The sequence below is a fragment of the Metopolophium dirhodum genome, chromosome 1 (genome assembly GCF_019925205.1).
Source record: "Metopolophium dirhodum isolate CAU chromosome 1, ASM1992520v1, whole genome shotgun sequence".
Lineage (NCBI taxonomy): Eukaryota > Metazoa > Arthropoda > Insecta > Hemiptera > Aphididae > Metopolophium > Metopolophium dirhodum.
The window spans coordinates 61,513,619-61,529,362 of NC_083560.1; the positions used below are offsets into that span (position 1 = coordinate 61,513,619).

General features: G+C 28.0%; 1 protein-coding gene across 6 annotated transcripts in view; it reads left to right on the top strand.

Annotated features, from left to right (window-relative positions):
* Positions 1-15,744, top strand: part of LOC132935916 (protein suppressor 2 of zeste) — a 52,134-nt gene that overhangs the window by 18,520 nt on the left and 17,870 nt on the right. The window contains exon 1 of one of the 6 annotated variants that reach the window (XM_061002559.1): positions 9,140-9,333. The exons of the other annotated variants lie outside the window; for them this stretch is intronic. Within the exon in view, the coding sequence (XP_060858542.1) occupies positions 9,272-9,333 (62 nt within the window). The 5' untranslated portion in view covers positions 9,140-9,271. Of the gene's footprint in view, positions 1-9,139; positions 9,334-15,744 lie in introns of those variants that run through there. 6 annotated transcript variants of the gene reach the window in all.

Consider the following 15,744-nt stretch of genomic DNA (forward strand, 5'->3'; position numbering starts at 1 on the left):
ATAGTAATCACTAATAATCCGTGTATTGTACAAATTATTTTAGAATTATAAAAAAACTATATTAATATTAAACACAGATAATGGTATAATACTCGTATGTATGTGTAGGAAGTTTGCGAAATTTTTTTCACAATTCAAATTTCGGACAATGTTATAGGTACTGCTATCGTGTCTACTATCTCTCTTTGTTGTACATATTTAATATTATTATAACTTATTCCTCGGTAAGTACATATCAGTATATAACTAAAAGGCTTAATATCAAACAAAATAAAATAAATAGTATTTCACATTTTAAGTCTTAACAGTTTTACTTATATGTAGGTACCTACACGCTGGTACCTATCTACTTATATCTATTGACAGTATTCATTCAAATGTTGAATGTATCTTGTATCCAGAGGTAAACAGTGATGTATGTATACACTATTTTTCAAGTAGGTATATTTTCCAGTAAAACTTTATTAATTAATAATACCCACTACTATAATGGTTTAGTATCCATTAAAACTTATTTAAATTACACACAAGTACTTCTTAAAAGTAGGAATTGATTAGTTTGTTTTATTATTACTAGGTATTCAAATAATAATATGAAACCGACCTCAGTAGTATATTGACTTTCCAGGTGTATATAATGATATAATATTATATACCTACGATATTATGTTAATTTATTTATTAACTATGGCACTGTATATCCCTTGCACATTTTTATCATTCGGATTATTTAGAAACGTTTTAGTCCCAATAATCACATAAAAAATTTAATTTATTAATTTCCATTTAAATTAAATAGTGTCATAAAATATGACAAAACTCAAATTTAATTATATGATTTAACTTTTTGTTGAGGTAATGCAAAATGGCTACCTCAAACTTCGTAATCACCCGATAAATAAAACAATATATTAAGCATATTATCTGCTGGGGCAAACACGATGAGATACACTGAATATATTTTACATTATATTATACATTCTACATTTCTATAAACAACCTACCTCTTATATTCCTAATTAGATAGCATATTATCTAGAATCTCCCCTAGCCATATATTTTGTTTTAACCTGTGTAATTATTTTAAACATTTAAAGTGGGTCCAAATGTCAAGTAATTATAATATCAGTTAATAGTTATTTAAAGTAGTCCACAATTGAGCACTATTATTTATTATTAATAAATACATTTGATTAAATTAATTATTATTTAGCATATACAAATCCCAAATGGATATAAATCAACAATATCACCCTATCCCTAAATCTTGTTCTTATTACTCTGGTAGACGTCCAATATATATTATAGGTACATATTAGTATATAATTATAAGAATATATTTTACGATTGAAATGTTATTAGCCCGTATTTAAGCGGTTTAAACCATAATTTAAAGTATATTTATGGTAGGTATATAGGTGCGTTTATTCACCAACATATGGCAATAAACCTAATAACAAGGTACAGTTATATATAATACATGTAATATAAAATGTATTATATACTTATATATGAATAACGAATATGCTTAAAATACTTTATATTATATATATATAACATGTTTATGTTATATTTAAGATATTATTGAACATTCTGGACCTATCTTTTTTATATATCTCTCTCTCTAGGAAGTATATTATTATAAATTGTATGCTTATAAACGTCTATTAACTCAATCAAAGCCAATTTAGTTCACATCAAAAATATATATAATATAAATATGCCACCATGCATATTATTCGTATACTCTATACCGTCATCATTCGTAGTTTTCAGTTGTGGCATGTATTAATTTCTAAATGGCGTACAGATAAAAGTTTGAATTTTTAATTACATTTTGGGCTTTAACATAACAATTTTTCTTAAACAATTTTGACATATTTGCATTTAATAAATATAATAAATATAATACCTTTAATTGATACGAATTACGAGTCTTAACCTCATGGTTAGATTTTAGTATTTTGTATTACAAAATATAATATAATATATAAATATATTATCCCTTATAATTTTTAAATCCGATATAACAAACAATATTTTTTAGAATGGCATAAAAAATAATTATTATTTGTATGCGGTGTACCTACGTGCCAGTCTGTGCGATGGTACTACGAAATTTATTGTCAACACAAAACAATGATAAATCATATTTTTTGATATTTGATATTTAAAATTAATTACTAGTGCAAGACAGTTATATAACTACCTACGTATATATTTAAACCTGAAAATATTTTAGTTTAACAACCAATTTTGGAAAAGCTCTGCTTTTAATCAAAAAATGTCTGAATTTTATTAAAAACGGGTTGTTTGATTTAATTTTTTAACAGTTTTTCTTAATTTCTCTATAAATTAATAATTGTCTTAACGTCAGAATCTAAATAGTTCTTATAATTATAACCACTTTTAAGGTTGCTATAGAATATTTTATATTATTTTATATGAGTATATTTTAATGAAACATATTATATGCCATTAGATGTATGATTTGTTCGGATTCGATATATTATATTTGAATATATATTAGTATATTAGAAACTTTTTTTGACCGGAAATTATACATACGAATCAAACTAAATATGGAAATCAGAAATATTAATTCACAAATTAATTTATTGAAACCTTATTTCTCTTTTGGAATTGAGTATATAATAATAATTATATTTTTTCAAGTGATAAATTAAATTGTTTAATCTTTATTGTATGCATAATACATTTATCATAAACCTGTCATCATTAATGTCAAAGTAATGTGTAAATTAATATTGACAATATTGACAAGTCCTTTAACAACGAGTAAATTTGATGGCTGATAATTACAAAATAAATATTTTATGTATTTAAAATTTCAATCAATCAAATTTCAAAATTATGAATTTATGTAATTAAATAATTATTTTAAACTTATTTAATATCTAATTTTTCTTATTTTTATCTGGAAAACGTAATCAAAACTCAATATATTTACTAAACATAATAATATGTTAAAATATATAGTATTATTTAAACGCTCGAAAGTGATTTAAATATTATTTTTAAGCAAATCTCTCTAAACAATTATCTTGACATAAATACATATATTTAATATAATTCGTTTCATTATAAAATAGAGTCATACAAACATTTTAAAACTAGTATATAACATCGGCTAAACAAGTTATTTAAATTTATGAAGTTTTAGGTTTTATTGATCATGTATTCAAATCAATCAAATTAAAAAAAAAAAGAATTCAGCAAAGAATTTCAACGGCGCATTGAATTAGGCAAAATTATAACTCCGATGTAAATTTAGAATTAAATTGTAAATGTTATGAAGCAGGTAGTTAGTAATATCGTTTATAAACAATAATAACGTATAATAATTTTTAATGTATTATTTTAGATAATTATTGTCTATAATTACAAGAGTATTAAAAATGAGAAAGCGTGTTGTATAATTAAACACTAAAAAAAGATTATTTTTAAATTACAAAATCGATAAAAAAAATTAATTATATTTAATTTTATGTTTCTTTTTTCTAGAGCATCAATTCTAACCATCAGTAATCAGTATTTTTTCTCCTGAAATCGAAATCAAAATTACACTTATTATATTCTAATATTTTTTGATATAAACTTATATATAGTTGTATGTTATATAGTTTAAAAAATGTAATTAAAATATTAAAAAAAAACTGAAATTACCAACATCTCGAGATTCAATATCGTTTGGATCGATGATAAAACTCCTATCGGTTATAAATTGATCGACCAATATGATGTTAATGAGGTTTGGTATCCTATTGATCGATATATTTTTGATCAGCTACGCGTGCAGATGGTTAGTAGAATCGTTTTTCGAGTGTGATGATTTCTCACTTTTTTAAATTTATAATACAAATATAACACATTCGTTTTGCCCAAAAGTATTTTTAGCTGTTCTTTCAACTCTCATGTTATACTTATGATTTTTAATCTATGAGTATTACTATTGGCTGTGCAAAATCTGAGTTAGTTGGTTGATTCGATTAACTGGCAGATATAATAAATACTAATCGAATATTTAAATTTAATTATGTGTTTACAGTGTCTTTACGCTGAAAGATTTCAAGGTCTATTTTGTCATTGAATATTTAGTTCAAACATAGTTTAATGGAATAGGAATATATTTGTACCTATATATTATTTGTATTAAACACTACCTATACTCAATATATTATGACATTTTCATTTAGTTGATTTCGGGAATTCACACTACTTAAAAATATAATATAATTCATTTCCAATTGTAATTGGACCTAGTTCGTTTATTATTCTTATTTTTTTTTAATAAGATAATACAAAATAATATGTCAGTTTGATAATTTATATTAAACATAGTATTATGGTTCAATATTAACGTTACGAAAGGTGTGGCAATGGCAAATATATTGCACGTGGATCAGAGGTTGATCAAGCCAGGTTAACCAATTATTTCAACTGCAGAAAAATATTTAAATAAATGTAATTTTCTTCAAAAAATGCAATGTCATTGTTAATTCTGTGTACAATAAACAAAATAAACTGTATAGATACCTACATTTTTTTTAAGCATTTATAGGTAGGTATGGCTGACGTATATTATACCTATTAGGTATGTTAAATAAATAGTTACAAAATATACAACATTAAATAACATAGTTTATTTGCGTTCGATATGAGCACGAAGGAGGTACATAATAATATTATTAGTGTTTACGATATTATGCGCGACGGGCATTATTGCAACAGACCGCCATCATATAGAATACTTTATCCATTGACTTATCGTTGGATATAGGTACATCAAAATCAAGTTCCTAATCGGATACGCCTTCTATAGTTTTATATTATACTCAACACGTGTAATATTTTATATTCAACTCGCTGCCTGCGTACTTTGCGTACAAATTATGAATAAAATATTCCTCACAAAAAATTCGCAAACTCTAATATCGCAATAATCGATACATTCAACCGTTTCCAGAGTACATGAGTTCGTGTGAGAATGCAATAGCTTTATAGGTAGTCTGTAAATCCGAGTGCAGTAGGTATATGTTGCCTTAATGTCTTATACCTATCGTGTCGTGACTCGTTTTCATTTCACACGTTTTTTTTTTTAATGTTACAACAATAACGATGATTGTTGGTAATCGCGTGTGTCGAATGTGTGTTGGTAAATACTGTAATTCGTTAATCATCTGCCTTGTTGACAATCGGTGCTATGTCTGTTTTTTTATTATACTCTCTCTCTCTCTCTCTCTCTCTCTCTCTCACCCTTTGCAAAATATTAATACTACCTATATTACCACAACAATACATACATGGCTATATTATGTTTATTTTGTATATTAATGTGCAAACGAATTTTAATATTTAAATGATGGTATAATAATTTAATCGACTTCCGAAACTTAAATAGGTACAAATAAAAGAAAAGATATGACCTTTTAATTATCTATTCAATCGAGACTGTTAGTATACACTAATATAGATAATACCTACTAGTATAGATGCTTGGAAGATGCCATAGTTTACAAACTTAATTTAATTTTGTCCTCTGACTAGTTCCAATAATATTTTTTTCTCGTAAGAGTGTTGTCAGATAGGGACAAAAAATAAAATTATCGAAAATTATTTTGAAAAAACAATGTAACATGGCACAACAACGTAAAAAACATTTAACATTAACCTCGGGCAGTTGTTCTTTGCCACCTCAACTCTGATAGTCGGATAATATTAAATTAGAAAACATGCTGCTGCAATAGCCGTATATATAAGAAATCGCCACTGTTCACTCATGTTAGCCACGAATATTATCTTAGTAGATACATACTACTTACAATATTATATCGAATTCTCTTTGTCTTTTAATCGTCCTACCGCGGCGAGTACAACTCCGCGTCGTCTACGTATAGTCTCGGATTTCTTAGGTAGATACTGCTGCAGATCACTGTTAGTGCTGCCGCCTGCCACCGTCCGTGGTTAATTAATTATCATAATAATAACAAAAATAATATGAGTTCAACGTTCAACCTTTAAACTATAGAAAAATTGTTTTTAATATCTATAGGCTAGGCTATACAACCTGCAGAAACGCGAATATATTTCCCTATATTATATTGCACTTTTAGTCTTTAAGATATTACATTTTATAGAATGCACCGTTGAGCGTTATTTTTATAGTTGGACTATACATTCATTTAGACCATTTCGATATGAATTGTTTCAATCAGACGTTGTACGAACTGCGAAGATACGGAGTTATTAATTTTATTTATGTATTTATTTATTTATTTATTTATTTATTAATGCTTATTATGATTTATTTTATGAAGTTAAAAAGAAATGTGGTTAAAACAAAATATAAAGTCGAAGCTATGAACATTTTACTTGAAAACATTGAACTTTGACACGCGACTGTAAAATTGTAATAGGCACATGCAACCCTTCGTTGGCACGTACGGTACCTCACTCGGCTGACTGCAATCGTTTGATTTATATACAGTTTTTCTTACGAAAATTACTATTCTCGACAAGTAATTGAGTTTGTTTAGTTAGCGATTAGTTCGTGGACTAGGGATAGTTTCAAACTTTCAAAGATAGTATAGATAGTAGTTGAAACCTTCAAGATAATATTACATCCATAAACATTAGGTAGGACGCTGAACATAGCCGGCCGGAGTGAAAAAAGATAGATTTATTTCAACTTTCGAAATGTGCTCCGCCAATTAGTCATGTTTTATATATGTGGGTACAGCATGGCCTATTATTGATTGTTTATTATTTTATCTAAATGGTAAAACTTATGAATGACAAATAATAATGCTACTAATTTAGACCACTTTAATCACAGAGTTCGGCGTCTTTTCTCTAATGTTCATATTATAAAAATTATAAAATATGATTCATATTTTAATCATGAATATTTATTACCCACTACTGTTCTACCTACTTATTAAACTTTTCTTTCGTATAGCGGGTCTGCTAAACACTTATAAATGCATCATAATACTGTCATCTTAACATATAGTGTAGGTAAGATTTAATTGAACGCCTATCGTAACGTACCTACTAGGGAGTTACAATCCAAAAGTCACCCAAGGATACCGTTTTAACTTTTTTATTAGAATAATAGAAATTATAATATATAACTGATTAATGATTTGACACAAGCAAATTATCGATAAAGTTATAGTAATTGTTTTCGTTAAAGCTGTAAGAATTTTATAGTCTAGATATTTTTTAACACATCTCGTAGTAATTACTTATGATACATTTATGCGCATTCAGTAGAACGCAGTTTACATGTTAATATGATAGTACTTATTACGATGTACCTAAATTTAACTAATTAAGTATCTAACTTCATAAAATAAAACATAATTGGGTAGAAATAACGTAGCACCCGTGTCTGGTGTGTTTACACTCCACAGATATATTATATCGTATAATTCACCAATTTTCGTTATTTTCTAAGCCCCACTAAAAAAAAAATGATTTACCAAACCTAACATATAACATTAAAAAATATCGAAGTACATACGAAAAATTTTTTTTTAAAAGGGTTCGAAGTTCAGTTTTTGATTAATTTGTCTAAATCACAAAAATTATGAAAACATGTAAATTTATTTTTTAGTTAAAAATTCATGAAAAGGATTTTAGAAATGTAAAATTAATTTAACGTGGAATGTTAAAAAATTTCCATTTTATGTTATTTACAATTAAAACGTTACACAATTTTTGCGTTTATCGTTATTCAGAATTAAAACGTTATACAAGTTTTACGTTTATCGTTATTTAGAATTAAAACGTTATACAAGTTTTGCGTTTATCGTTATTTAGAATTAAAACGTTATACAAGTTTTACGTTTATCGTTATTTAGAATTAAAACGTTATACAAGTTTTGCGTTTATTGTTATTTACAATAGTGTTAATGCCTATTAAATGTATTAATAATAACTAATGCGGGGTAGGCAATGGCCCGGTTACGAAATATAATATATTATATAATCATTTCTGATGTCCGTATGCATGAAATAATTATTTCTACGAAACCAATATAACTTTTAAATATATGGATTTTACATAATTTCGTTTTACGTTATTTTTCATTCAATGATATTCTATAAATTACGTTTTGTGTTATGTTTTGTTTTTCAGTATTTAATTATTTTTGATTATCGCTTTCCTTGTAATTACGTTTATAAATTTCAATATTTTTTGCCAAATACAACGTTATTATTACGTTTGAAGCCTTGGTCGCACCTATTAAATATTAATAGGGATCACATCGGTGAACTATAACTTTAGGTTAAATAATGACTATACCTAGTGAAATCATTTAACCTAAACAAGCCTATTCATTTGATGAATAAAAGTGCAGTTCACCATAATTTAACACGACGTGTTAAAGCCCAACTTGGCAGAACGCTATATGGTTGTCTTTTGGATATAGGTACCTATACCATATTAACCATGTTACCCGGTTTTAAGGGTTATAAAGGCAGATTTCCACTATACACGAAAAATGTTCAGCCATGTATAGAACATGGTATCGTGTGGTATCCTAACCAACCAATCACAGGGTTTACGTGAACGTGTATAGTGGAGACCCACCTTTATCGTGTATTTGAATATAGCTCAATATTTTTCGTACACACGGCATAACATTGTTCAGAACACAACTGATAAGGAGATTACAAAATATGTAATTATTAACCACAGTATTGTTAGGTACCTAGAAATGCAACTTTGGGGGACCGATCGTATATAGCAAACGGACTAGGTCATTAAATGCACGTACACGCGAACGTTACGTAGTGGAAAAGAACATTAAAAGTCTTCAAATATAATATTCAACTTGTCGTCGTGCGGTTACGGGCTTACAGTGGTCAAACGGTTATTAATTATACTATAGGTAGGACCTACTGGAGAAAATGTTTAAAATATGAAATGTTATACCGACAATACGAACACGAATCACGGGGACGTAATAGTCATAAAAATCGACCACCTGTATAATAATATCATATTAATATACCTACGAGCCGTTATCTCGCGTTATTATTCGTAATGTTTTTATGTTAGAAGCGCGTACCAGTCGAACTACTGCAGTGCGGACTGCGGCGGCGGCGGCGGCGTCGCGTCGTCGTCGTCGTCGTCACAACAATAACGTGGTGAGCGGTCGCGTAGGTATGGCGCACGAGTCGGTTGATTTACCACCATCGGGAGCGCGCGCGTTATGATATTATATACCGTGCGCGTCCGATGACTGAACGCAACGGTCGGTGTTCGCCGGCGGTGAAAATCGCCGACAGTTCTTCCGGCCGGTAAGTATATTATGTCCATCACTATATTATCATAATATAATATTATAATTTATAATACAATATAAAACATGCGTACCTATCGCTACAAATTATAATATTATAAACCGCTGCTATTATTCATATTATTAATAAATCATGGGTGGTACCGTCAAACGCCGCGGCTCGGGGCGGTTTTAAAATTTAATTAGAAATTATGGAAAAACGAGTATATTATAGTTGCCTCCCATGCAATCTTACAGAGTTACAAATAACATGGGTCTCAATTAGTTCTAGAAGAATATATTATGTATAATGTTAAAATCAAATGTACACCACAACTAACAAAGTCACAAGTCCTTCATATTTTTCATTTTACTTTTTTTCATTACTGCCCCAAGTAACCCTATAGGTCACACGCTTGGACCGTCAACATTTATGTCGATATAAAATCTAATTTCCCACTATTAAGGGCTACCGTGGGGCATACATTTTTATTTTTCCAATATTTCAATGTACAAGACAGCTATGGCGGCTGAAGATGCATACCATTCCAAGGATACCTTTTTTTGTTTATTTACGTAGAAAATGTCTTATAATTATTGGTGTCATTTTGTTATCTCTCTGTACTTAGATACCAGTATTTTATGTTTATTGGTTTTTAAAACCACGCATATTTAATTCATATGAACCTATCTATCTAGCATATACATATTATGTAGGTGCATATTTTGTGTCTATCCTACCTCCCTTTTTCCTTTCTTAGATCGACTAATGAATAATATTATTAAATTGGAACTCGGTATGCATAATCACTAAATTTAAACGAACCGTATATTTAAATTTAAATCCTAAGAAAATTATCTGCCTAATGCATTGGAAATATAATAAGCTGTACAATCCTCGTCCTAAACCCATGATTAATCGTCGAGCACAAACGCACAGTGGTGTTGAATACATTCTTACATAGCGATATTATTATTTATGGCGTACGATTGCTAATTCAATAACATTTTTTATTGATTAAAATACACGATCTAGCGCTTTTTACAATATGTAGGTATATAGTTAATTTTTTACTAGATTTATATTTTTATAGGTAACCCATAGGTACTTAGGTAGGTACAGTGACGGATTTAAGGCATACCTAGATAATAAATAAATGTATGGGCCCGAAGAGAACTCTAGATACCACAGTGGGTTTCAGTGGTTATTATAACTTATGAGTTGATAATATTGTTCTATGATAATATGTAATTTATAAATGATAACAAAAAAAATTAATTTTCATAATAATATAGTCCAACAATAATTTTAAATTGATTTAATTCATAGGTTTTGAAACAATAATAGTTTAGTATACTTAGATCTTATTTTTATTTGATCATTTTTCTTTTGATATTGATTACTCATAACTATATTTCAATAACTACTGTTATATTATGCCTTATGGTAACATGCTCTCTATTCGTGCAAACACTATTAATGGTAAGGTCCGTCCATTTTTTACTATCTATGATTTTAGGATGACAGAGAGGTTTAGTTATGACAAAACTTATGAGTAACTTATACTAATAGGTACTTTTAAACTTTTATCCTTATAAGTAGGACGTAGGTACATTTACTATTTTACTGTACATAATAATTAACAATATAAAATTCCTTTATACTAATAAAAATGTTTTTTTATAAATATGTATATGAATATATTATTATATATGCCTACCACAGTACCACCTACATGCTACATATAATTTCTCGCAGGCCCCCAACAAACCAGTCTTGTAAAAAATACTTTTGAAATTATATTTATAATTGTTTATGAACAAATACAAATACTTGAAATGTAGGTACATATTTAGACACTGTTCAAATACTTTTTAGTTTTTATTATTCACCGCATACAATTAGGTAAAAAATTAATTTGGTAATTACTAATTCGCTTTTACGGCCAAGACAGTACCTATTTATAAAATACTTTCCAAATACTTTACAAGACTGCAACGCACATAACATATTGTTATATAGGTAGGGGGGCCTGAATAATTGGGCACCGCACTCGAACGATATTTTACATAATATTATATTGTAATAAATGTATTCGCTTGCCGTTTTCGCATCTGTGGTTCGAATATCATAATATATTATAATATTACGTACGCACTCGGCGGAATGATCGATTCGCACAGACCGCGTATTTCTGCGTGTAATAGGTATCGTAAGTATGCCCGACGCACACGATTCCGCAATAAAACATTGCTGTAATGTAACTGCTGCAGTTATAAATTATAATAATATATAGGTATACCACTGTTATTTTCCGCAAAAGTTTGAAAAAAATTATTTAAAAATAACACGCGTCCAAGACCACCGTAGCTGAAACGTATGTATAATATAATATTATCATATTATACGGGACATACTATTCGTTTTCGGTGAAACACGCTCCTCGGAAATGTAACTCCATATAAGCCCCTAAAATATGAATAAAATGTATATAGTCGTGTATATAGGAATAGTACGCCTCGCTTGTATTTATAATTGGAAAATTTTATTTTTCCATGTTACCCGCAGGGGGTGCTACTTATAAACTGAGATGCCCTAAAATCGTGTAATGCATATTACCTACTACAATAATTATAACGTGTGTATATACACACCACGCGCACACACTCACACTCACATACACTACACACACATAGACAAAATTATATTGGCGTACCTATTATTAAACTAATAAGGCAATTTACTCTATTATGAAATATAATATACACCGTTGTGCGTTCAATAATTGAAAGAAGTATTATATACATAATTAAGACAATTTTTTTTTAGTTCTTGGTTTTTAATTATTTTGAACAGATTTATAATATTATAAACTGTTTTTAAACTTTAAGAATCTCGACAAACCACTTTGGACGATTTTAAATTATTGTTTATTGGTTGTACCTACATTTTTTCGACCGTCCTGAACTCGATTGAACTTGATTACTTCAGATAAGCTCGAGTTTATAATATAGTCGTTAAATATAAAAATAAAAATAAAAAAATAAAAATAATAACTATATATGTATATTTGGCGTCCATAAATATCGCTATGTTAGGTGCTAGGTATATAGGACATCTAGGTGTATTCTAGTAGGTAATAGGTATTATAACATAGGTGGTACCTACATATTAATATAATATTATTACACGAGCGTATACCACACGATTCAACCATTACTTATCGGCGCATAAGAAAACCCAAGGCACATACCGAGTTTCTACACGACTACACGAGATCAGGTTTCAATTTGTATTTTTCACACTTTATTATTATAGCTCCACGTTGTTGTAGGTATTCTGTAGGTAGGTAATTCATAGGTATATAGTTTAACGATTGTTCATATTTGTGGACACAGTGTGGTGCGCAATTTTTACGCGGCAATTTATCACTGTATATAGTTTTAATCACGCGATTTTGCTATAAATGTGGCTGTAGACATCTACACACCTCTACATAATTCAATATATTTGATATTTTACATTCGAACACGCTTAGTCAACAAAACTTGAAAACCGTGTAGGTAGTACATGTTTATAATTTACGACTAAATTATATTATATTATGCTATCCACGAAACAATTATTTTACCATTGCATTTTCGTGTACCTATAGATATGGTGTTTTTGAAGGGCTTATTAATAATTCACTATTAACACATTATTATTAACCTGGTGTGTAATAATCGGGGTTTAAGAACATTTGCCTCGTTAAATAAATCGTTTACCATTTAAAAAAGTTCCACACGCGACACGGCTAATGATTATTATACCGTGTAAGTATTTTAGTATTGGGTATAATTAGATAAGTAGTATGTCTTTTATGTCGGCGGTGTTGTGTCGAAATAATATGTAAAGAAAATGTATATGTTTTTAATAATATTATTTTCTCAATATGTCAATAACTGTACAGTGTAAGTACATTTTACCTATAATATAGTGTATGTATACGCTCAATTAAATCAAATGCAATTGTATGAGCTGCATAATGGGTCCCAACGCCGATCGTTACTGAAGAAAATTTTACTTTGGTATTTTTTTTTATATCAGTTTCTAAGCGCAGCGAATAGCGATGAATGTATTGGTTTAACAATGATGTGTTTTTTTTATTATAATAATTTTTTTATATGGCTGTTAAAGACAGTTTTCATAGTAGAAAAATCGATTTTATCTTTAACTTCGATGGGTTTTTGTAGCAACTATGATCTAATTGATACTTTTGACAGTCAAAAGAGAAAAATGTTCCCTACCAAAATAACGCTTACTCCAATTTCGTTATGACATACATTGTAGTAAATAATTAAAAAATGAATAGTCGTTGATATTTTAAATTATCATCAATAGTTTAAAAATAATTTTCTAGTGATGCTAAAATGTTGGCACTTTTTGTAGTATAAATTGATATTTGAAATTTTTGATTTTTTTAAAAAAGTTGTTTAATAAAATATAATAAGTACAAGATCCTACAATTTTTGTCTTATACCAATTTAAATATCAAAAATCCCTGGCACAATATTTTTAATAAACAACTTGAAGTTCATATTTTGATAAACTAGGTTATAGGTCTATAGGTACTAAAATTGCAATGTTATCATATTATAATAACGTATCCTTGGGAATATATGCTGACAGACAGTCTCCGCTCAAAATCGTTTTTTGTAAGCGCAATGATGCATTATTGAATTTAAATAAAATTCAATTTAAGTATAGGTAATATAACAAATCCATAGTAATCTACTCTGATCTAATGACGAGAAATCTTCGATGCAGCAGAGTGACTTTCCCAGTTATTTTATTTGACTTACATAGTAATTTTACTAAGAAAATTAGTATCAAATATTTTAACGGTTGACACGAGCTTAATACAAATTAAAACATTTAATTCAATCGATTTCAATAATTTTACCATTTTACTTAAAATGCTAGAGGCCAAAGCAAAAATGAAATTTGTTTTTAAATTGTCTCTTAATATGATATAGGTTCTTACACTGTTTTAATTTTCATATATTATGAACCAAATAATTGTTCTAAGGTAAAATGATTTGTCATACAAAACTCTGAAGTATATTCAAAAGTTAATTGTATATCATTGAATTTAAAAATAACAATAATTATTACATGGATTTCTTAGAGAAATTGTATTATATATATTTTTTTTAGATAATTCACCTTAAAACGTTGGTTATAATAAAACATAACATTTGAATAACTTTATGACCTTGACTCCATATACCGATGTACCTAGGTCCAATATCTATTGTATTTTCGACTATGCATTATTGAAAATGAATAAATTAAAATTATTACGAATGTTCGTGCGTTAAATATCGTTTTACTCTAATTAGTTACAGATACTTTAAAACTGTCAAAAATAAATTATAATAGCTAATTTCGTAACTCATGTGTTATATAGATCATACATGTAAGTTTTGATATTTTATTAAAAAAATTCTTGTTCAGTACCTATATAAGTAGTAAAATGCTAAATAAATGTATTATCTTTTATTCGTATAAGTAAATATTAGAATATTACGATAATCTGAATTCAGTTTTTTCAATTGTTACGAACTTATAATATATTATATTATTATGTCTATATGCTATTATAGGAAATACAGAATTGGTTCCTAGGTAAAAATAATGTGTATCCGAATAGGTTTCCGATAAAAATTATTAATCATCGTAACTGACACACAAGATAGGTACAACTGTTCGAATTAGTTCCTATAATAGGAAAATTCTGAAATGACTGTGATTTTCCATCAAACATGTGAGCAGAATTTTAATCTACTCCAGAACGTACGTTATATATTGCTCCGAAATGCCAATCGTTCGACGGAAAACTTAACTCAGAATTTTATTTCTCCAATCCAAATATTTTTATTAATTGAGAAAAATATCCAATGTGAAACATATCTAAAACAAAGAAGCACACTTAAAGTTAACAAAAATAGCTGAAAAGAAAAAATTAATTGAGAAACAAAATAAATGCAAAAATTGAATGACTGCCACATTTTGAGCTTACAATTTGTAAAATGTATATTATAATAATTATTAACTTTTTTTTATTATCATTTATTTTAACGTCGACCTATTTGATTTCGGGTTAGACTATTATACACCTATTTTAATATTAGTAAAATAATAACGTATACCAGATACCTACCTCATTGCCTATTGTAATACTTATATACGGGGATGATTCATTAAACGTACGACACTCATTATTTCAAAAAACAATAACGTTTTAGAAAATTCTTTTCGATTATTGTAAGTCATTACAAACAACATTTTGTAAAAAAATAAATATATTTTTACTATAATTTGTAGTTATAATTTTCGATTCTAAACGTAGCGATTAATGTATTGATTTTACAATGATGTGTTTTT